The 23814-nt window shown below is 42.3% G+C and overlaps 1 protein-coding gene across 3 annotated transcripts in view; it reads right to left on the reverse strand.

The window, feature by feature from the left end:
• MIA3 (MIA SH3 domain ER export factor 3) overlaps positions 1–23390 on the reverse strand; it is a 28351-nt gene extending 4961 nt beyond the window's left edge. For 2 of the 3 annotated variants that reach the window (XM_052805947.1, XM_052805946.1), the window contains exons 1-18: positions 23181–23384; positions 22306–22439; positions 16791–16877; positions 12837–15786; positions 11611–11895; positions 9901–10010; positions 8519–8650; positions 7237–7258; positions 5029–5117; positions 4797–4874; positions 4590–4700; positions 3644–3715; positions 3330–3434; positions 2408–2530; positions 2171–2294; positions 1219–1274; positions 1047–1137; positions 777–915 (exon numbers count right to left, since the gene is read on the reverse strand). In XM_052805947.1, the coding sequence (XP_052661907.1) occupies positions 777–915; positions 1047–1137; positions 1219–1274; positions 2171–2294; positions 2408–2530; positions 3330–3434; positions 3644–3715; positions 4590–4700; positions 4797–4874; positions 5029–5117; positions 7237–7258; positions 8519–8650; positions 9901–10010; positions 11611–11895; positions 12837–15786; positions 16791–16877; positions 22306–22439; positions 23181–23334 (4862 nt within the window). In that variant the 5' untranslated portion in view covers positions 23335–23384. Of the gene's footprint in view, positions 1–770; positions 916–1046; positions 1138–1218; positions 1275–2170; positions 2295–2407; positions 2531–3329; positions 3435–3643; positions 3716–4589; positions 4701–4796; positions 4875–5028; positions 5118–7236; positions 7259–8518; positions 8651–9900; positions 10011–11610; positions 11896–12836; positions 15787–16790; positions 16878–22305; positions 22440–23180 lie in introns of all 3 variants that reach the window. The other variant, XM_052805948.1, reaches the window with a different exon arrangement.
• Positions 23391–23814: the final 424 nt, after the last annotated feature.

Genomic DNA, 23814 nt, shown 5'->3' on the forward strand with positions numbered 1-23814 from the left:
CCTGGATCCTGAAGTTATGAGGTCAGGCAGTTTCACTACTGAAGTGCTGTATAGCCTCAATTCCTTAGCTTGTTCCAATCCTATGCTTCGTCCAAAAAAACCACACTTGAACCTTAGAACTTTCAACTGCTTCTCCACCACAATTTCAGCTTTCCTACAGAATTTAGCTGAAAATGTCCCTGAATCCTATCTCAAATTTTCCCCACAAAACTGAGGTGGTATTACAGACATTTCAGTAAGTAAACAAACGAGGAATGAACACAGATAGGCAACTAGTTCTTCACTGCTAGCAATTCATTCATGTCAGCTGCCACCATGAACTCAGCCGCAGTTTAGCCCTTTGAGAATGCAAAAAGCTCACAAGGCTAAATACTAAGTTTCTACATTATGAGAATTAGACTCACTGAACTGAGATCAGAATAACTGACACAAATCTTAATGGCCACTATATTCTCCTTGACAATTTCTGGACAATGTAACAGAACAAACAGAGAATTTGCAGACCAAGCGACCTATCTCCCCTCTCCAAAAGTTGTTTGTTTGTTCTTTTAATTGTAGAAGGCAATATCATGTGTGCAAAGTGACAGTCTTTTTGGAATCTCTTGAATGGTGGAAAAAGTAAAAAAGGGGTACTAGCTTCAACCATACTGAAACAGTAGTCATCACCTTTCATTCCAAATACAACTTCAAGTTATTTGATCCTTCTGAGCAAAGAACATTTGGATAGTGCCTATGATATAATATGCTATGTTGTGGAAGAGTAATGCAAGGCTTACTTCTGGAGCGCCATCTCCTTCTGCTGGTAAAGTTCACCAAGAATCTCCACTTTCTGCTGTAGTGTTTTGCATTCATTTTCCAGTCGAGCTTTGGCTGACTGGAGCGAACAGGAATCATGTTCTAATTTTTTTATTTGCTCTGTTGGAGAAGCAAAGGTAAGTGAGGAAGTTGAAGGAAGTTGCAACAAGAACCGTTATGCCGCTTAAACACTATTTCTTTTTAAACCACAAACAGCATTTCATCCTAAGCAATTCTTTTGCTAAGCCTACCTTCCAGCTCATGTCTTGCTGATACTTCATCACTCAGTTTGGATTGCAAAAGATTTCTGTCTTCTTCAACTATGGATAACATAGTTTTTACCTGAAAAGAGGAGCAAAAAGTTTATGATCTTAGGTGTACCAGTAATGTGGCTGCATTTATTAGATATCTTGTGCAGCATACCCTGGAGACATCCATCATCTGCTTAATCTGAGTCTTCATCTTCTCACTCTCATTATCTAGAAGAGAAAAATACATTTGTTTTCCCTGTTTCTTAACCCCCAATTCCCTGGACTCTACAGCTGTTAAAAATAACACTCTCTACACTTTAATCTGGGATAGATCTCCTTACATGGTCAGAAAAGAGGAAAAAAAAAAAAAAAAAAAAGAGGCAGAGGTGGAGAACAAAGCACAATAGCAATTCCATAACCAGCACAACAGAACTATTAGATTTATTCAAAAAGGCGTTCAGAAGATTACTTCTTGTCACTTCTTCTAGCCACCACACTAATATTAATGTGAATGCAGTATCTGTTACTGGACGTAGTATCTGAAAATCAAAAAGTGGGAATTTCCAGCCCACATTAACCATGTGGTTAGAAAAAAGGAAAAAAATAAAAAAACAAACCAAAAAACAGAGGACTTCAAAACCAGAGATGTAGCAAATACATGTGCAACATCAGGAATGACAAACTGCCTGAGTAGTTTTGAAAACGTCTATCTCAGTCTTTCAGATTTAAAAGATGTGATTACCTAAATTAGTTATCGATCCTGAGGTAAGCACAATACTAATTAAAATTTCATATTAAAAATAAATGTAGCATAACAACAAAGCTGGGATTCTCAGCTTTTGGAATGTTCTTAATTACTAACCTTTATACACAATCTTTAAAACTGTGTCATTACACTTCCAATATACCTAAAAGGCAATCTGAAAGCAATTACTGGCCTTTTTAATGGTTTCTCCGTTCAGTCAGGAGAAATTTTGCATTTGAGGATTAAAGCTGGCAGTCTCTTAACCCACAGGCAGCTACATGTATGGATTCCCCTAATTCCCCATATGACATGACATGAACACACCACTGCATATGCTTTAGCCACTGGACATATCAGCCAGCTGGTAGGATTACTGTACCTGGCAGCTCTCCATTGGCCAGATCGTCTCCTGTGCTCCATTCACACCCGTCGCCGTCCTTCTTGGCCTCAGATGCTGAATCCATATCGAGCTGCTTCAGCTGCATAATGCAGTTAGTTAAAACCTAGTAATGAAATCAAAGGTTCACTGAAGAAGAATCACTCTGCATTTTGTAAAGTATTTCAAAGTATTTTATGATGTGTAATATTTAAAGCAAGCTTGTTATAAAGAACCTACTTCAATTTCATTTTCCTTGTAGGCAAGTGCTTCTTCTATGTCCTTCTGAGATTTCTGATACAGTTTGATCTGCTCACTGAGCTCAGTATGCCTCTCACTCCAACCTTCAGCTTCTTTTAGCAGCTGTATGAAGCACCAAGGCAAGATGATTACTTATTTTATTTTTAGTAAAGGGTATATGTAATTAAAGTCTATTTTACTGCCAGCTCTGGTGATAACTGATCACCACAGGTCACAGATAAAGAGTAAACTTCACAGTTATCACACTCATCACTAATCCATTGGTAGAACTGGATGCTGGGAATCTTTCTGCAGTTTATATTATTAGATGATTTTACAAATTTGACATTTTCTCAGCTAATATCCCAACATCAGAACCAAACTGCTCACACACTTCAAAATAGGAGGAATTAATTGCAGTCCAGATGTAATCAAATCACATTCCTTTAAAAGGCCATCTACTTCATATGTAGAGAATGAAAACAGACAGATATTTACAGTTATTTGCAAAAGAACTGTCATAACATTTCAGGGCTAAAGGTCCTCCCCATTTAGCTTAGCTTCAGAATTGCTTTTTGGCAATTCTTTACCATTACTTCCTTCAGTCCTGATCCCAAGCAGCAATCTCCTGATCATGCAGTGACTACTATATTAGCACAGACTTTCTGTGAGGTTGCTGACAAAAACTGAATCACTGAAACTAGCAAAGCCTTTGTACTGAAGACATGTGGCACACCTGCACAAAAAGCCTGTGCAGGCAGGTGCAAGGGGTTTAAATTTTATCTTGAAAATATGAAATGTGGAATTCTGACACATTAAGAAAACAAAGACACACTGAAGTTACACTCAAGAAAACCAGGAATAAAGCCCCAATATTTTGATCAAAAGAGAAACAAAGTTGCCTGGCCTGCGCATAACTTACTTGCTCCTTGCTCTTTTTCAGCCTAGCATTCTCTTCCTGCACATGATTAAGCTCAGATTTCACCTTTTCTTCACTTAGTTTAGCTTCATTAAGGGCTATCTGCACCTAAATATGAAACAAAAAGGAACAAAAAAACAAAATCAAACTGTAACAGAGTAAGAGCTATATATTACCTGGTAAAATGTAAAAGAAAAAGGTATATATGCACAAACAACATGGAACCTGCCAAGCTAGCATTTTCTATTATATTCTAGATATGAATTTTCCTGGTACAAGAACTTGTGACTGTTGAGAGGGTGTAGATAATGCTTTACCTCTGAAAGCTCTACAGAATGCACACTGATAGCCTCTTGAAGTTTCTCCAAGGACTTCTGGGTTTCAGAGATCTATATAAGAAAAAAAAAGTAGTGATTTTGCATTAGCCTGGTACATGCCTTAGCCTGAGTAATTATTTTACCTGTGTAATTTGGAAGCATAAAAGGAAAGTCAAAACTACCAACAAATTTCCATTTAAAGCAGCCATTAAACTAGCAGCAGCATAGCGCTGCCTTATCAGCAAGGTAAGAAATGGTAACTTACAGCACATTAAAATAAACTTCCCCCTGTGACTGCCTGTTTGTGGCTGGGAAAGTTCCCTGTACACCTGCACAGTCTAGAACGAAAGTAACACGTGCTGCTGTCATTAGCAACAACCTTTGATCAAAGCAAGACCAAAGAACTTGTTGGAGCTTACCATTACTACAGAAAATCAGGCTTTAAGAAGAAGAAAAAAAGAAGACAAAAAAGAAAGAAAAAAGAAAACAAATACCTCTGGACAACAAGAATGAGGGGCAGCTTAAAGACCTTCACACTTACTATAGAACTAGATGCTTCCTCTATGTACAAGAAAACATCCCTTACCAACCTGAAACCTTCAGCTCGTATTGTTAAGGAACTTCCTGGCTCTGGCTAGGAAGTATTAGACTAGCCCACGACTTGAATACATTGGTTTGTGTGTGAAAGCACATAACCACAAGTCCATCAAGATATTACAAAAGAAAAAAAAAAAAACACAAAAAAAGGAAAAGGTAAAAATAGTAATACAATCAACAGATTCTCCCCCTTGAGCTTGGGATGAACCTGAAACTTCATTTCAGTTCTCTTTTTGAGGTGGTTCATCTTGTTTGCTCTACCTCTATCTGACTACCCATGAGGTTGTGACCAGCTTTTAGGGCGCATTAAGTTAAGGACAATATCAGCCATGAGTGTGATCGCTCTTACCTTGTTCTGTTTCTTCTCATTCTTTTTTCTCTCTGTTTCAAGCATTGTGTGCAGATTTTTTACTTTGTCATCTAGCTGACGATTTGCTTCTTCCAGTCCTTTGACAGTGTCCTAAAAAAAAAAAAAAAAAAAAAAAGTAAGAGACCAACTAAAGCAAGCTATTTTATTGATGTTTTTGCTTTCTGTACACAGTTAACTGTTTCTTACCTTAAGCCCTGCAGTTTCATCGGAGAGAACGTCTTTCTGTTCTTGGGCCACTTTCACAGATTCTTTTGCTTCTTTTATCTAAGAACAGAAACAACCAAACAGAACTGAGGAAATTGTCAACATAATATTCAGTAAGAATAGAAAATAAAAATATATTAGCTGTTGCATTGACTGTCTCATTAAACCAATAACAGAAAATTAGGAAGCAACGGACGAGAACCTAGAACAATACCTTTTGATCATATTCTGACATCTTTTCTAAGATTTCTGTTTTTTCTTGCAGAAGGTTTTTAATCTTTTCAGCAAGTTGCTTTTCAGTCACTAGGAAGAAAAAGAAAGCTTACAGTAACTGTACTTCATATCCTGGGGAAAAAAAAAAAATCAGAGCTATCATTACTACCACTTCAGGGAACATTTTCAAGTAAGGACTAAAGCATAAATCAGGATAGTGTCAATTCCCCAGCAGTCAGCCCTTTCTACAGGAGTCTAAGCATCTCCAGCTTTCATTTAAAGTTAGGATTGAAAACAAGACAGTAAAGCATTGAACACTGACACAAAGCATATAGGTCTTGCATCCACTTCACAGAAGCTGGTCTCAGAACGCACAGCAGAGCAGAGTAAGGTACTGGCTACGCATAGGTGAGGTATGTTCAAGGGAAGAATTGGCAGCGAGGATGTCAGAGCAGTCTCAGACTGCTGCTGCAACACTCAGGGAGATGCAACACCTTCCCTAACAACCACCTCTTTCTGCTATATTGAAACTGAATATTTGGTCACCAAAGGTAACAGGATGAAAGCTCTGAAGGACCTACTGGGAACAGAAAAGAGACTGTCAGCTAGCAGACAGCATCAGTAAGCCTCAAGGAACTGTATTGCTTTCTAACAGACCTCAAAAGGGCTGGGACTAAGCAACAGTTCTTTAGGCATGCATTTGTTTATTAACCTAAACAACCTTGCCAACCAGCCCTTAGGATTCAACAAAAATCTTTAACATACTTAAATTATTTTATTGCAAATTAATTTAAAAAACAGCCAATTGTCATTTTTTTTCAAGTCCTAAACCACTCCTGTATTTGAACACCCCAAGCCTCGTTTGCCTCACAGCAAATCCTGCAGCACAAACAGGAAGCACTGGTTGTTCCAACTGCATCCCAGAGGGTGCAATAGCAACTGCTGCTCCTCTTTCCCCTCCCGCATGAGGGCTTCTGGGCCAGAGGGTCCCCAGCTCTTCCTGCTCCCAGGAGAGGAGAGCCAACGACCAACCACTGAGGTACAAGATAGATCTCAGCAGTTTACAGGGAGCAGGAAACCCTGCATTAGCTTGGTCTCCCAATTTTACTACTGTCATGAAGAGTGGACAATAGATTTTATCTTTGGGGCTCCAAACATAGTCTATCTTTTAAAGCATTTTTGTCACTGTTAATATTCTTCTATTTTGGATAAAGATGTTAATAACAACATGACCTTTACCATGCTTGAAGAGTATCTATTTGTTCTTACTTTAGTAGTTTCTATATAGTATCATACAGAAGAATATTTGGGGGGGTGGGGGGGTACTAGACCTACGTTCCTCTTTTTTTTAGGGCAGGCTGCTAAGTAATTTCTACACCACCAATACCAATGTTTTTCCCCCTCCAATAATTGTTCTGTAGTGTAGAAATCACCTTACAGATCTAAAATGGATTTTTTCAGCTCATTAACTCTGCATTAATTGTATAGAAGGCAACTGCAGTATAACTACAATTAAACTAGAGAGGAATGACTGACAAGTAGTATGGTTTGTGAGGAAGAAAGAGGCAGAGTTCATGTGAAGACAATTCTTTCATATTTTCATTTTGTATTCAATTACGAATTTCAGCAATCACCCTAGTTTGCATTCTATTTCTTTTCCATTCAGTACAGTTTAATTTTATATACTTGAAGCTGGAGAAACGCTCTCATAAAAAGCAATGTGCTAGCCACAGGAATATCTGCATATTTAGGTCTAGATTTAGAAGGTCTCTCTGCAGCTGCACAGCAGTCAGTTTCAGGCTCCCCTCAATCCAAAAAGGCAAGAAGAACTAGCTACTGCTTTTTGTGAGAAGCAACAAGCAAAAGCAGATCTACTGCTAGTCGGAAAACCAAAACAAACTTTGCCCCACTACCATCGTACCAGTAAACCAATGGATCCCATTTATGTTGAACAAGGTGGAGTTTTTCCTTGCCCTTTAATTTGCAGGTGCGAGCTGCATTGTTTCTCCTAATCAAAGCATTATCAAAAGCAAAATTGAAATCCTCAGATTCAAGTAAGTATCATCTACTGGCCTAGCTTACACTGTAACCTTAGACTTGGCATTCTCCTTGCAAGGGAGTGAAGATGAATACTTGGTCCTCTGAAACAATCTTCAAAACTTTTACATGCCTAAACATCAAGTACACTGAAAAGCACAGAGAAACTTACCTTGATAAATTCTACTCTTTACCTACAGAAGAGAGGGGGAAAAAAAAAAAAAAAAAAAAAAGAATTAGGCATAAAAAGTGATAAATGAAAAATTTTATTATTTTCCCTATAGAAAAAAGTCACCACTTATACACAGATTCAAAAGTATATGGAAAACACATCTATCACTGCCAACAAGAGTGTTGAATAACACTACAAACAAGCTTAAGCTGTTTTCTAATAAAAGCTTCTAGGTTAATGCCCTGTCCTACAGCCTTAGCAAACATCTGTTTACTCAGTCACTAAAAGGATAGCAGTAACTGCCCACATCCAATCTGCAACAAAGAAAATGAAGCCATTTTGCATCAAGCGACAGTCATGAACTTGCAAACACAAAAAACACTTGCATCCCAGTTCTGATCTTTTTAAAGCAATCTATGTTTACATGACAGTTGCTCATTTCGAAGTGAACACCACTGAAGAAGAATTTCAGAAGCTTTCTTTTTATGCTGTTATATTAGCACTATTTTGCATTTGAAACTGACCTAGCATAGTCAATATCAAAACTAAGCAGGGAAAAAACTACCAATATTGTTACAGATAATATTTAGTTTTATTTATTTTTGTCAAGCAAAGATAAAGTATTCCACAGACTTCCAGGGCCTATCATCACTGAACCGGACAGCTGTAAAATAAACTGTCCTATTTGATTTTCACCTATCTGTTCCCGAGGAGACGCACTGCTATACTTGAGAGCTGGTGATGGTATTTTTCTTGCACAGAAAATTATCCATGTAGGAAAGAATAGGACAAATGGAGAGTGAGAAGACGACTGAAAAAGGGGCTCTCCAGTGAGAATTAAAATCAAGTGTTCAGGTTTCTAAATGCGGCACCTATAAGCAGCTGGGCAATATGAAGGGGGAAGGATTAACTGCTTGTTTTGGAGAAAGTCAGCAACAGGCTCAAGCACATGGAAGGCTTCTCATTTCAAAGGTATGCTGACCCTTCCGTCAGCCTTCTTGATTTACATCATACCCCCTTATTCTGCTTTCGAAACTGCCCCTTACTAAAAAATCTTCAGTTAATAGCTTAAAGGAAATGCTTCTTAGCTCGAAGAAAATTACAACTTACTTTAGCTATTAAGCCCAGCACATAGTTCACATTAATGCTCTAAAGGAAAAAAGTAAAAACGCAAAAGACTACATATTGCTTTGACCCCGGCAATGCTGAAACAGTTTAACCATACAAAAGACTGCGCCGTAAGTGAAATATCAGCGGGCTTGCAAGCATGAAGTATACTCACTGAAAGGCAGGTTCTCCAGAAAATTATAGCAAGCGTGGCAATTCCCACTAATGCAGTGATAATAATAGGCTCCCATGGAAGTCCATGGAAATCAGGCCCAGGACGAATTTCCTCAGGCAGGGTAGCAACCAGCTGAAAACCAACAGCATTGACAACTATGAATATGTTTTCATTAAATACTCGGGCAAAATAAGTAGTCTGCCACATGCTTTTATTCCTCTCATAAAACCAGAGAACCATCTAGAGCTTTCTTGCAGTTTTTCTGTAAACTGAAAACTGAAAATGAAGAAAACCACAAAGCAGCTCGATGCTTGCATTTCAATTCAAAAGTCTGAGTATCTGGAAGACACCTGACAGTAACAATCTGTTGGCAAAGAACAGCTACACCAAAATAAGCCGATGCCCACATTTTGCATTACACAGCACTAGCAGTTATTTGATCGGTTCCAAATAAAGCTATAAGGATGGAAAAATATGGAAAAAAAAAACCAAACCAACCCAGCTTTACATCTAGATATTCGTAACAATCCAGTAAAAGCAGCTCAGATGTTTTCCCTCCTGTCACCCTGGTCACAGGGTCATATATCATGTGTCTCGTCATACGTCTCTCTGAAGGCCAGAGAGCACCAACTGCCTGAAAAAGGTTTGAATACCTGGTACAGTTTACAGGGCTGATAGAGGCACGGCGCTTGGAAAATAAACTGTACAAGCCACGCAGAAATCGCTGCCTTCTCCCTGGTCGCAGCCGACAGCGGCGTGAGATTAAAATGCGGGCAGACGCTTCCCGCCGCAAAGCCCAGCCTAGGGGCGAGCTGGTGTTTTCGCAGGCACCCTCTCCCCCCAAGGGCCGGGGTGCGGCGAGAGGCCAGGCAGCGATCTCTGCCCGCGCCGACGCCAGCGGACGCCCTCGCTCCCGCGGGATTGCCCCACATCGCGGCGCGGGGGCGAGGAGAAACGGCCCCTTCACGAAGGCAGCGGGGCCGGCGTACGGCAGGGGTGACCCCCCTCAGGGACGCGGAGCAACATCCGCCTCGGCCCGTCTCGCTCGGGGCGCCGGGTCCCCCCGGTTCGGACCGGCGGAGCCCTTCCGCCGCTTGTCACGGCCGCCCGCCCGCCGGCCGTTAACGGCTCCTCAACGGCCGCCGACGCCCGGTGCGCGCGACAGCCCCCTCCTCCCCCCCCCCCCCGCGCACCTGCAGCAGCCGCCGCGCCGGGGGCTCCGAGAGGCGCGCGCCGCCGCCCGCGGGGTCCATGGCGGCGCGAGCCAACTTCCAGGCACACGTCAGCCCTGAGTGACAATCCCCCACCCCCTCCCGGCCCGCGCGCGTCATCGGCGCGCGCCGCCGCCGCCCGCATGCGCAGCCGCCATGGCCGCCGCTCACCTGCCGCAGGAGCAGCCGGGCCGCGGCCGCAGCTTCGCCGAGGGCTCCCCGTGAGGCGGCGCCCGCCTCTGCCCCGCGTCCTGCGGGCCGCCCGGCGTCCTCGTCGGGGTCTGGAGGGAGAGGGAGAGGGGTGTTACCTCACGGAGCGGCCGCGCCCGCCTCAGCCGTCGCCAGCAGGGCCTGCTGGCGGGGGAGGGCTGCAACGGAGGACGCGCTTCTGCCACTCTCCCCCCCACCCCCCCCGCCGCGGTTCTGCGGCATCTTAAGCGAGATTTCAAATTACGGTCCCCGGATCTCCAGGGCATTGAAGAGGCAGAAGTCCTTAGAAAGGGTACTGATATTCCACAGGCTGCTTCAGAAAAGGTACAGCAGAGAGGGACACAGATAGACAAAGTCACTTTGCCAAGCCTGCCTCAGCACATATAACTTCATCAGCACGTCAACAACAACAAAGCAGCACACACTCTCCAATTCTTAATCAATAAACCTACGTCTTCTAATAAGTGTACAGCACTGTTAGTACGGCATAAGCTTTAAACCATCTTCACTTCTACCCCGATCTGAAGCCTGTCTCCTCTCACTGCTACTGTTGCCACAAATTCAGGTTAGCAGATTCAAATACTCACTAGCCCAGCCTGTTGTTACATTGTGCAACAGTTTCTGTGACAGGGATTCTACAAGCACCTGCCCTGTTTCTTCTCAGCACTTTTAGCAGTCCTCATAGGAATTCCTACCAAACAGCATTTAACCACCATTAAGGAAGGAATGGAAGATGGTCTAAAGTACAACTGAACATCCAACTGCTTAACCACATAAGTAGTCCACCACCCACTTAAAATTCATTAGGTGTCTTTGCATTCAACCTAGAGCTTTCCTCAGAACTCAGAAGCTGCTCAAAAGTGCCTGGTGATGGGGATGGTACAGTACTTCAGTAGTGCACAACAGCTAAGCAAGATGTGCCTGGATTTTTTCTAAACAGTCAGCAAAGACAGATTTATTAAGCATAATCAGAGGTGAACGCAGAACAGCAAAGCTGAGCTTAGCACCAAGAATGGAGTCAAAGGTAGTTTCATGCCAAACCAGAGCTGGGGAAGATGATGGCAATAGGATCCCTCCTTGGCATAATGATGAGTCAGCACACTTGCTCCAGAGGGAGAAGGCCTCAGCGGAACAGAGTCAAACATTTCTCCTACTCCAACAAACACCTTAGCCAGAAATTATTGAACTGCTTGAGGGAAGCTACACTCCATCTTTCCTGGAAAGTAATATAGCCCAGAGTCACAGGTTAAAAAGAGCAAGAAGAGACAGTGCATGATTCTATAACCTAACGGTTAGACTGGCAGTACCCCTGCAAGGAGGGGGGAAACCTGGGCTGACGGTATGCTTCCAGTGATTTCTGCTCTTTATCCACTACCATCCTGAGACACAGTCCACCAGCCCGAGCACAGAGCTCTGACTACGACACTTACCGAAGAACTTCTCATATTTCTATAGTGCAAAAAGCTACTAGAAAAACTTCTCTGCTGAGACGAGTGGTAGCAATACAATACTGCCACTAGAGGGACTGTCACGGATTAGTGAAAGCCATCAGGATTACAGCAACACACAATGAAAATATTAGCGAAAAACCTTGGTATTTGCCTAAAAGCCATTCAACCATACTCCTCTTTAATAGCAAAGGAACAAAATAACCCAATTCCAAAAGGTTACCTGCAGCAATATCTTCCCTTGCACTCTGTCCTGAATCAATTGACCCAAAGGAAGTATCTTCCAGCAGCGATCCTCTTTCACTATCATACCCTTCTTCGGCTTCTCTATTATCCAAGAAGTTGGCCTCTTCATGCTCAGGTGGAACATCAACAACCCTCTCCTCCTCCTCCTCAGTAGGCTGTTCTGGCCTCTTATCTTCAAGTGGCTGAAATTCCTGATTTCTTTCATCGATGGCATTTGGGTTTCTGATGGAAACTCTGTCATATTCAGCCTCTTTTGCACCATCTGTGACAGACAGGGAGACATGAATTAAGCACTGAGCTAATGTGTATTTCTTACCCACAGCTGTCTCCAGTGAAATACTGCATTTGACAAAGCTTTCCTGACACTTTTTAAACACTTCAGCTTGTGTATTTCTTCCAATATATTCTCAATCAACTTTCAGTAACATCTAATTAAATGTTTATATGGAATTTATGCAAGATATCAACCACTGACCTTACAATGAAATATTGCAAGGTGAAATATTTTCATCGTTCGTGACTTTATCAGAAGTCACATGCTTAACATGTACTACTGTAAAAGGAGCCTTGCTAAGAGCATATCTTACCACCTCGCACATTGATTAGAAAAAACAGCAAGTTCGCAGCAGACTCTACCACTGGTTCTTCCCCCGTCAAAAGATTTGTTTGTTCAGTATTTCTACTTACGCACTCTTTTATGAATGTGGGCAAAAATGTGATAATAGAGGCACCTGAGATTTTAGGTGCATGGATTTAGTGCCTGAACTTTGCATTAATCACTGGATCTCTTATAATTAGGTGCTTGCTAGTTCAGAAAAAAAACCAGAGTGCTCTAAACCCTCCAGGAAATTCAACACATTATTATATGTGAATCCCTATTTCTTGAGGAGGAGGTATAGACATGACCTGAGTGGCTCCTTCTAACCACATCTATGCATGGATCCTACTTATCTTACACAGAACCTGGCCCATAAGAACAGACATGCCGAGCTCAACATTTTCTATCAGGATTTGTCCGTGGGCCACCCATCACAATGCCAAAAATATGCATTAAAAATAAGCAAAATCCCAGCAGATTCCACAGGGCCTCTTTCAATTCTGCTCCCTCACCCTCTTCTTAAAGGTTCTCTGGGTTACACAGTGTTGTCTGGGATAGGGTTTTACTTCCATTTCATCTATTTATTAACTAGTTTAACAACCTACCTTGAACATGCGGCTGATCATCTTCATGCTCTGGAATAGATGCAAGTGGGACACTCTCACTAGCAGATGAATATTTACTCCTTAAAGAATATATTAATTCTTGAATATCATCCATCAGTGCACTCTCCTCATCATATAAATCCATCTCTTTCACCACCTCCTCTTTATTTTCTGCCACTCTGGAATCCAGAACTTTTCCTACAACATCCATAATGCTCGATTCTGAAAATTCAAGTATCTGGTCCAAAGCTTTTTCTATATCTTCATTGTTAAGGCTTGCCTTCCGAGCAAGCTCCATCTCTACCTTCATGTCGTGAAACATGGCTTCTATCCTAACCACGTGTTGAAGCCCAAGGTACTTTTGTAGACGTATTACACGCTTTTCATCAAGAAAATCTCTCATTATTGTGAGCCGCTTCACAGACTCACTGAAGTCTGTTACAGTATCATTTGTGGCTGCTGAGCTGTCAGCAGGGCTGGGGAAACGCACAGATTGCTGGTGGTCATTTATTGTGTGCTCTAAGTTTTGCACCTCTTTTGAGTCTCTCTGTGAAATGCCCTCTAGGAGATGATCTATCCTTTGGTAAAAGTCATTGTTGTCTTCCGTGTCAGGAGATTGGAAACTATGTTCTTCCACAGCTGATGGTTCCTCGGCTTCAGAAGACTCCTCATCATCTTCCACGATATGTTCCATCTCATCCAATTTAACATCTTCACTCACCGGTATGTCAACCTCTTTGTTCCCAGTCTCGCTTGCATCTTGCATGCCAATTGCTTTTCTAGCCTCCTTAGAAAATGAGTTTGTTTCCTCTCCTGTTTCGTAAGTAGGATTTGCGGTTCCCAAAACAGCTTCACTTAGTACTTCTAATTCAGGGTTTGTACTTTTGGCATTTAGTGTACCACCCTGTACATTTACAGCCCTTGCTTTTGACAGCTTTGCACTGGCAGCATTCTCATCTTCCAGTAGCTCTTCCTCTACTTGTTTCAGGTCAGGGTCGTCTTCAGCATCTGGCTCTTCAGATTGCAATTCTGGTCTTAGTGTTCTCTCTTCAGCTAAATTTGTGCCAAGATTTCTGTCTGAATCTGTATCCTCAGTACGAGCAGTTCCTTGCTGAGTAAGATTCTCTGTATTAGTATTCTGTGTAGTGCTTTTTGATTTTTCTTCAGGGGAACTTTTCTCAATGCTTTCTTCAAATACTGTCATCTTGCCAAGATTTCTTGAAAGCTCTTCTTTCATATCTGCCTCCGAATACTCAGTCTCATTTTCCCATGGCATAGGTTGCTCGACAGCTCTTCTATGGCTTGGGTCTCCTTCCCCTGCAGGGGTTTCTTTCATGTATCTCCTTTTTATTTCAGGTTCTTTGTTAAGAGAGGTGTTTTTTTGATTTTCATGATCGGTCTCCCCTGTTTGTTTCAAATCTTCTTCATGACTTAGAAGTTCATTCTCCACAGCAGGCATTCCATGCTCCAGTTTCTCTTTCAAGAGGTCAGTATCTTCTAAGTCACCTTGAGATGCTTTTTTTACCTCTTCCACTAGTTTGGCTGGAACATCAACAGAAGGCTTGTTCTCAGCTCTTCCTTTCTCCTTTGTTTTCTCCCATAACTTTTTGTGCTTTAAATCACTTTCCAAGACCTCTTCCAAGGTGTCATCCTCAAACTTTTTCTCATCTTTCTCTATTTGAGCAAGTGGCACTCTTTCTGGACTTTTGTGGATATCACCAACAGATGGTTTTAAAGCATCTTGCTTGCTTTTAACAAATGATTTGGACTCCAGATCATCTCCTGGACTAGGTAAAACATGAGGATCAGGCACAGCTGTACTCTTCAGCTCTTCGGTACGTGACCTAGTTCTATCAACCATCAGCTGCTCTTCAAACTGTTCAGTTTTGCTTGTTTTTTCTTTTGAACCCAGATCACCTGTACCCACAGGTTCCTTTCTAAGGAGTTCTTTGGAGAGATCCTCAGGTTGAGTTGTTGCTGGTGCTTCTCTTTTACTAATTAGCATCACTTCATCTTGTTTCTCTTTTGTTTGTTTAGATTTGTACCTGTCCACACTTATACTGTCACCCAACTTCTTGCTCTTACTGAAGGCATCTTTAAGAATTAATGCATCTGAATCAGGTTCTTCCTCATTGTCTCTTTGGTTATTTAGCTCTGTAGCACCCTTTGCATCTTCATCAGGTTTATGATTTTGTGACTCAATGCCATCATGTTCATCATCATCTAAATCCATTGGGGACGTAATTTCTTCCTCTGCCATAAAAGACAGCAAAGGGATTTCCTCAGACTGATCTGCAAAGTCTGGCTCCTCCTCTGCATCATAAGAATTAATGCTCAAATCTTCATTAAAATCATCTTCCAGTGATGTAACAAGGCGAGTCACTTCATCATCTGATACAACAGCATCAGCAGTTGAGCCAACTTTTGTTTTCAAGTTCACAGAGAGCTCTCTGTTTAGAAGTGTATAGGCATTGTCTTCTTCATTCTCTTTGTCAAGTTGACTGGTTTCACCCTGAGGAATACTAGTGTTTTTGGTATTTTCACTTTCTAGCCCTTTTAGTTTCCCATGTAGCATTCCTTTCAAGTGCTCATGTGCAATTTGATCTCCCTGAGAGTTTTCTTCGTCACTATTGACACTGGAGTCTCCCCCAGTATTTTCAGCTCCTTCTGTAAAAGAACTGTCTACTTCCTCTGCCATGGCAAAGGCTTCCTTGTCTTCTTCTGTGCTTAGCTCAAGATTGTCTGTCTCCAAAGCATCAAGAGACTTTACTGTATCAACCTGTTCAATCTCCTCATCTCTTCCAATTCCTTCAGCTGGTTTTGTCCCTGGATCACTTGATTCAGTTTCCTCTTCATTTGCTATCGTCTCTTGCAATGACTTCAAAAGCTCATCCACATTATAATTATCAAAATCATCCCTTCCGCCATCAAAGCAAACAAAGTCTGTTTCCTGAAATGAAAAACAATATGTAGTCGCAAATATTATTTTATTACAGTGATGAGACCAAATCCACTTGGTGGGTTAGAGAGAGACACAGCAGCAAAGTAAATTACATTAATCATGCAGAATTAACCCATTGAGTCCTTAACCAAAACTGTCTTTGAAACCAGTGGAAGTTTTGCCCAAGGACTCTTAAAAACCTAAGTAAAAAGCTTATGTCTTAGCCCTGTCAAAGACCTCCTGGTGAGGAACAAACTGGAAGTCAGCAATGGAGTTGACAGTATTATACTTTACTCATCACATATCCTGCATTAAGAACAAGTCTATTGCTGAATGCCAGTGAGGAGAAGAAAACAAATGTCACTAAGCTTGTTTGTCACAATCCCTTTTAGCGGGTCTCTCCTCAAATGACCAAGTCCTCCAAGCAAGAGCTGCCTGTCACATAATTTCTGAAAAATAAATTAAACGGCAGTGCAAGCCACTGAACACGACTTCATCAGGGTCTGAAGCTGCATCCACAAACAGGCCCTACTCACACAACTAGCTATTAGTGCATGAAAGACATTTATGTGTGTAAGGGTTGAAGGACCAACTCTAGAATCAAAGGGCTAAGTGTATCAGGTTTTGTTTGTTTCTGATAGTACTTTAAACTTTGAAAGTTTGGGAAAAGAAACAATTCTGAATACATATCAAACAGCCTATGTGTGAGCCAGCTAGCAGCATTTCTAGAGCTCAGTCCAAACAGATTTTGTTAGAAGAAAACCAGAGTATTCAAGAAAAGAAAGATCAATGCCCACATTTTGGGCTGATGCTTACACACCCATCAACATACATAGCTGCACAAACGTTCCACCCTGCAACACACATGTGCATCTCTGCACATGTGTAGCTGCTTACTAACAAAAGGTAACTAAGGATCACTGATATTCCCATTCTCCTTCTCAGGGATTTTACTGAATGCCAAGGTAAGAACCAGTAAAAAGCCCAATTAAAAAATAACAAATAAGACTTACATCTGTTGGTAATTCTAGCTCCTCATTGGAATAATTATGATTTATTTCAAGTAAATCCTTTGGAAAATATCCAAAATCGCTTCCGACCTGCCAGAAAACAAACACAAGCAAACAAAAAGCAGTAAAGCAGCTTTCAAAATTGTGCAACTTAAAATTCTCATTACAGACACTAGTAACAAACACATCAAACTCACTCTCAAGTATTTCTAAATGAAGTTTAACACAGTGAATAAAAGAAAAAGATTGCCAATACCTTGTTTATGCAAGAGTTTTCCTTGATGTTTTATACTTACATTTCACAACACCCTTGTGAAGTTGGTAAGTTTTACTGTTCATGTTTTAAATCCTGACTTACAACAAATTATTAGGAGAGCTGGAAGTGAAGCCCGAGCATTCTGGCTCACATGCTTTAACTGCTATTGTGTGCTCTCACTAGCACCACATACACCTCAAGTATTTTCTCAAGTAGTAAGCAGAAAAGGATCTTTGACTAATAAGATTTACATCCATGCACAGTATTGTAGCCTGAAATATGCTCACTTTGTACCTTAAGGAATGAAAAAATAAATTCCTAAACCATATTTTAGGAAAGTGCAAAATTGTACCTGTGTTAATAATCTATTTTAAAACCCGTGTGGAAAGTATACCCCTCTGCAAATGCATTGTTGCTCTTCAGTGACTAATACAAGCAAAAATCAGTTGCAGATGGCTATTTCCAAGCAAGTCAATGTGCTAAGCCAAGGCAAACACTGGAAGACAAGAATCTCTTATCAGTCACCGGATAAGATCTACACAGTAATGCTCTCACTTGAGAGTTCTGACAACAGCTGTCAAGAAGCCAATATTAATAGCGTGCTATCACTACGCAGATTAGATAATCCAGGCAATTAGAGCCTGGTGGACACACCTCCTAGAAAGGTACAGAGTTCCTAGATGACCAAAATATCGGGGGGGGGGGGGGGGGAAGTCTTGGTCATTTCCTCAATGTTTTGTTGTAGGAGGAAGACGACAACTGCCCATTTTCTTAAGAAGTTTGTTTAGGAAGAGCACTCAGTTAAAGATCAAATAAAAAAGGCAACCAGTTATGTCAAAACAATTAGGGATATATAGATATATGTATTGTTACACTGATATCACTGAAATAGGTTAAGCTGGGCTCAAGTTTTCTGGATTTACAATGGCATAAAAAAAAAAAAAAGAAGAAAATTGTATCCAGTAAATAATATGTACTAATACTTTTTGGGTTTGGGTTTTTTTTGTTGTTGTTATGCAAACAAAGTACGCACTGATACATTATAGGGCTTCCTTTTTTAACTATTTCTCATTCAAATCTTACCTTCCATAGTCAATATCTCTGAAGTTAGTTACACATACATTAACAACAACAAAAAAAATCTATTACCTCCCCACCTTTTTTAAACACATACAGATACTCCCTTATAGAAAAGAAATAATGTATGCAGGTTTATTACTGGGAATTACTTGGAATGGGAAATTAAACTAGACAAATCAAATCAAAAGCTTGCCCTTGTGTAGTATACTACAGTTTTATTCTAAATTGGCCTCTTTCTCTCTACAAACTTCTATTCCAGTTTTAAATTATCTTTCTGAAAACAAAAGCCAAAGCTTCAAAGTAGCCTCCTTACAGACTAATCTCCGTGACTACCATTATAATTAGGCATCACAATTTGAAATTCATTTAGTGTAATCCAAGCTGCTGACCATACAAGTCCTCTGCAGTGACCCAGTTTGCCACTTATGTGGTTTATGAGCCATATGGGATCTGCATGCCCAAAATTTCATCTGTTCCTCTCTCTACAAGTACTCTCTTGTAAGGGAAAAAATGCCTCATTGTGCAAATAAAGGAAACATTCTTCATTCTCTACAGACATGAGAGAGGAAAGGCATTATGAATGCCAAGTAAATAAGGGAGAAAAAAGTGCATCCTTCATTTCCACTCCCTTCCCAGCTAAAATACCGTGGGTGGATGAAACACATAGCTGTGTGTACAGCACCTGTCCCCACCAGTGCCCACGTGTGACAGCCAGCTGTGGCAGATTCACCAACCACTACTGACCAAGAAGCCAGACCCTCACACCACCTACCTCAGTGACAAAAAACAGACAGCTGGGAAAGAAGACGTTCAAATGTTTTTAATCTTAAAGCCCACATCCCTAAAGCACAGGCATCACAGGTACCTAAAACTGCAGAACATTGGTCAAAGAAGAGTTGTTTTGGTCTGCCCTTACTGAATGCTGGCACTGTTAAGAAAACACAGAAACAATAGGAAAAAATTCCATGATCCTCTGGGTCCTCCAGACATACTCTGTCTTCCTGTCTTACCTTAAGTTTACCCCTCCTGTCTTCCTTTTTATTACCCTATAAGATTTGAAAACAAAAAACCAATCAAACCACCACCCAAAAAAAGCCATGATCTGCAGCCAAGTCCATTTCTTGTAATGCGAGGCCAGAAATAGTTCTCTCAACCTTGAATCAAAGGAATAAAGTTCAGCCCCTTGCCATAACATAAAATAACAACCTTCTGCAGCAAGAATTTAAAGTGTCTTTGTTGAAATGTTTTGTTAAAAAGCAGCAGTTTTTACCTGGAATTATCTGAAGTAGTTTTGGAGTTCTGGACCCTGCTAAAGATGAGGGCAGAGTACAGCAGAAATGCATAGGAGAAAAGTCTACATAAACACAACCTGACGGTGTAAACGATGTGAGGTGGATGCTGAAGAGGAGACTAGTTTTAAAGCAGGACACAGTGCACTGGACAATGAGAGTAACAGGTGTGTTCCACCCTTTGGCTTTGGGAAAAAAAAAAAAATCAAGTATTTTCCTGGAACTGACATATTAATGAAATTCATAACATAAAATCACTATTAACGTATTAATGAAATTCATAACATAAAATCACTATTAAATAACGGTCATAGAATATTGTCCAAGCATTTGTCTTTGCTTTATTAATGAGGTTTAGATAGCTCTGCTAAAAACTGCATTCCATATAACATATAGAATATATATAATAGCTGGGTCCCAGCATTTTTTCACATGCAAAATACGCACTGAGCTCAATGGGAGTTCTGCAAGCAATAAAGTATACAAGACTGGGATCATAAAATAAAGGATCTATTTTGTTAAAATACAGCATGCTTGCTGGCACAGGGGGAAAAAAAAAAAAAAAAAATCAACAATGGCTTGAAAAGGGCAGAGTGAATTAGAAAAGCAAAGGCAAATAAAGCCCAGACCCAACTGCTATAGATTTTTCAGCCTTAATGAAAGGCTCCTCTCTTATCAGATCATCTCCCTTCAGGTCAGAAATACTATTGTATTTCTCATGGCTCCTCAAAATTGATTTCAGGATTAGAGCCTGTATTTACAACTTGTTTGAAATAAGCCCCAGGTTGCAGTAGTTGAAGCTTCTCATACACACACTCCCCTAACCTCTGCCCCCATCTGAAGATCAGAATACCAGTTATCCCTTGATTTCATAGTTTCCATTATGCCCAATACTTTCCCCTAAAACTTTGGGGAATGGAAAAAGGCAGTAGGGTAGATGCATGGGATCAAATGATACACATGAGCACACATAAAGTCACGTGGCGAGATCCCAAAAAGACTGCGGCAGAAGGTAACATGCCTTCCATTGGAATTTGTTTGATCACAGACATCACTAGATAGCCTGTTTTTAATTAGCAAGCAACAGCCTTCCCCTAGCTCCAAGACTGCACGCAGCAGGCACGGCTGGTCTGCATAAATCAAGTTGCCCCGCCAAATCTGGCATGGGAAATCAGTCACATTGCATGAGAGAGACCCCAGCACTACCTGTAAGTCAGGGACAGGGTCAGACGCGCCAGTGCCCTACTCAACATGCAAGGGTAGGCACCTCTGACCCCACTGCAGCGTTTGCACGCTGGTTGTTGCAGTATTACAGTTAATGCAGAAGCAGTCAATCAAACCAGGGAAAAATGAAATAAGGATTATAGCCACCAACTAAAAGGAATTAGTCTGTCATCACTGCCCTAAAAGGAACACAGAAAATAGCGCAACACAATTAAAAAGTGACAACAAATAAAATGGAGCTCTGCAATTCTTTTAGATGTGCAAACTTCAGCTTTTACTTGTTAAACTTAAAGCAAACATCCTTTTAACTTGGAGACACACCTAACTGTTGCACGAGCTTCCTATCAGTGAATAGTTAAACTGAATATTAACTCAGCAATTACCTTAAACCTGCTGTCTGATCTTGCAGCCTGCATTACACCTTGTCAGAAGATGCAAAATTGGCCCCACGCTGCTACTCTGCGTCTCAAGAACTGGCAGCCCTGGAAACCTGTACCAGCTAATTAACCAGATTATTTATAGTACAGTACGTGTCAGAAGGGAATTACCAGCATGATACAATTATAAACTCTTCTTTAACCACGTGCTGCAGTTTTCTGCTCTCTTCTGTATCATTCTAATTGGATTCAGCTCCTGCTGAGAGCTTGGCTGTCCACACCCCGCCTGAACAGGTTAGAGAAAGTGATACATCCTGATTTTCAGTAAACCACTAGTCCCACAGTCAACACCCAGGTGCAGCTTCGAGCAGCCTAGACCACTGTTGCAGGCAATTGTCTATCCCTTGTAGAAGGCCAGAATAAGAAAGGAGGTTGAAGTAAATGATTTGGACACAAAACGGTACATAGGGGAAGCGGTCAACAGGGACTAAGCGACCTCCAGACTGCCAGCATTTTCAAGGGAAGTCCACAAAAATTGCTTTTACTCCAGGGTATCTGTGTTCTGCTTCTGTCAGGCAAATAAGGTGCTTATCATGAAAGCTGAGAGGAGTTCTCTATGAAATAACTGCAAGTACGGGGACACTCCTTTTCCATTAACCCTGTCTGGATTGCCTAAAGAAGACAACAACTCAGACAAGGCCACTACTCTACAAGCTGCTACAATGTGTTACTGAAGCTGAAAGAGAGACAGGCCTTTTAAAAATCGAAGTTACCTTAATTCTCTTTAGTTTTACTACTTTTTTCCCTCCAATTCTGCATGCAGCTTAGATAAAAAAGCAGAAGACGGCAGCTGAATATTAGGAAGAGAAACATGATTAAAACATGGACATGGAATGATTTTTAGCAGGATTACAAAGAGCACAGGATGAGACCACGTCAGGGGCAAACACAAGCGCAGGCTTAAGCCTCCCTGGACAGGAAGGGAGGCTCAGCTTCCAGGCAGACTCCTGGGCCACCACATACAGTGCCACAATGAGAGGTTTTCAACACAAAGGCAGTTTTCTAACAGTTTTTAGCACACATTAGCATTGCCCATTTTTCACAGCACTTAATGCCCTAGGTTTGATCAAACCGCATCCCATTTCACACTGGTCTCAAGACAAAATGGCATTCATTATGTTATTTAACTATGCTCAAAACCTTAAGTGTTCTACAAAGCAAAAGGAAGGAAAAAAGATTACCACAGAAAGCACCAAGAAGAGCAAACAGAACAAATGTTTTACAGTACTTACACTTCCAGCCCAAAGCTCGGTTGATTTTCCTATTAGTTTGTAATATACATACACCGCTTCTCCCTTCTTAAAATTTACAAAGCGACAATCTGGACCTTTAAAATCCTGCATTGCCTTCCCTCGGCACATTAACACTGTCCAAAGAAAACAAAAAGAAAAGTATTACTTTAAAAACAATAATAATAAAACAGTTTCATGAAAGAGGACTTTGCTAACTGGCAGAAAACAAGACCTCCCTGCACACACCAGTTTCCTATTTTCCAGATTGGGCCAAGAGATAAGAACTTAACTGGAAGCATAGCCAAAAGAAGAGATAATTTTTTAAAAAACGCAAGCTCACCGATCAAGGCAAGTGTTTGACAAAGTACTTGAGAATTACATTTCAGAAGTACGCTATGAAGCCAATTATTACATTAGACGGGCTGAAGGATGACATCTGTGTCCTAGTGAATCAGCCCTGAAATTATTCAACGCATAAACACCACCCAGAGAGCGGGTTTATTACAAGAGGGTTTTGCAGGAAAAAAACAAAACAAAACAAAACAAAACAAAACAAACAACCAACCCAAGGAGCTGTGGGGATCTGAAAACTTGGCCGGCGGGAGAGGAACGACGCGCGTCGGCGCCGCGTTTCCATTTTCCCGATCCTCCCCAATTTCCCTGCCAAAGCCGGGGCGGGGGCTTTGGGAAATGCCCCCGCGAGGCAGCCGACGTTTGCATCTTTCCCCGTAGCAACTTCCCGGGGGCGGGGAGCTGCCTCCCGGCCGCGCCGAGCTCCGGGCACCGGGCAGGGACCTCCCGCACCCCTCCGGGCGCTGCCGGGCGGGGGTCCCCCGCCACCCCCATCATCCCGCGTCCCCGCCGCCCCCACTCACTGCTGCACTCGGGGTCGGCGCAGCGCTTGCGCTCGGCGAAGCGGCGGCCCAGGTCGGTCCCGGCGGCGGCGGCGCAGAGGAGGGAGGGCGGCGGGGGCAGGAGCAGCAGGAGGGCGAAGAGCAGCCGGGGGTCCGGCGGCGGGGCTGCGGCCATGTTGGCGGGCGCCGGCGGCGGGGAGGGAGCAGACACGTCAGCAGCGCCGGCGGGAGGGCGATGTGGCGGCGGAGGAGGGACCGGCCCGGCCCGGCCCCGCCGCCACGGCGGGAGGAGGAGGGCAGCGCCCGGATCCTCCCTCCCGGCGGCATCCCGATCCCGGTCCCGCCTCCGCGAAGACGGGACCCCCTGCCCCGCGGCCGCCTGCGCCGGGCAAGAGTCCGGCTCTTTTTCAGGCTCCCTCCTAGCAGGGGCCTCTCCCCGCCCTGGAGGGGTGAGAGGGAAGGTCCTGCCCCTTATTTGTGCTTATTAATGGCGGTTTTCTCTAGCAGAGGATCGCTGAAGCAACGAGAATAGCCCACAGCGGTCTGACCGCGGTGCAGAAAAGGTGTAATTGCCCCCCTGCACCCCCCACCCAAGGGCAAGGATGCAGCAGATCCAAACGTGCACCTCGCTGCTCTCCCTCCTGCCCCACCAAGA

The sequence above is a fragment of the Harpia harpyja genome, chromosome 13 (genome assembly GCF_026419915.1).
Source record: "Harpia harpyja isolate bHarHar1 chromosome 13, bHarHar1 primary haplotype, whole genome shotgun sequence".
In the NCBI taxonomy this organism is placed as follows: Eukaryota; Metazoa; Chordata; class Aves; order Accipitriformes; family Accipitridae; genus Harpia; species Harpia harpyja.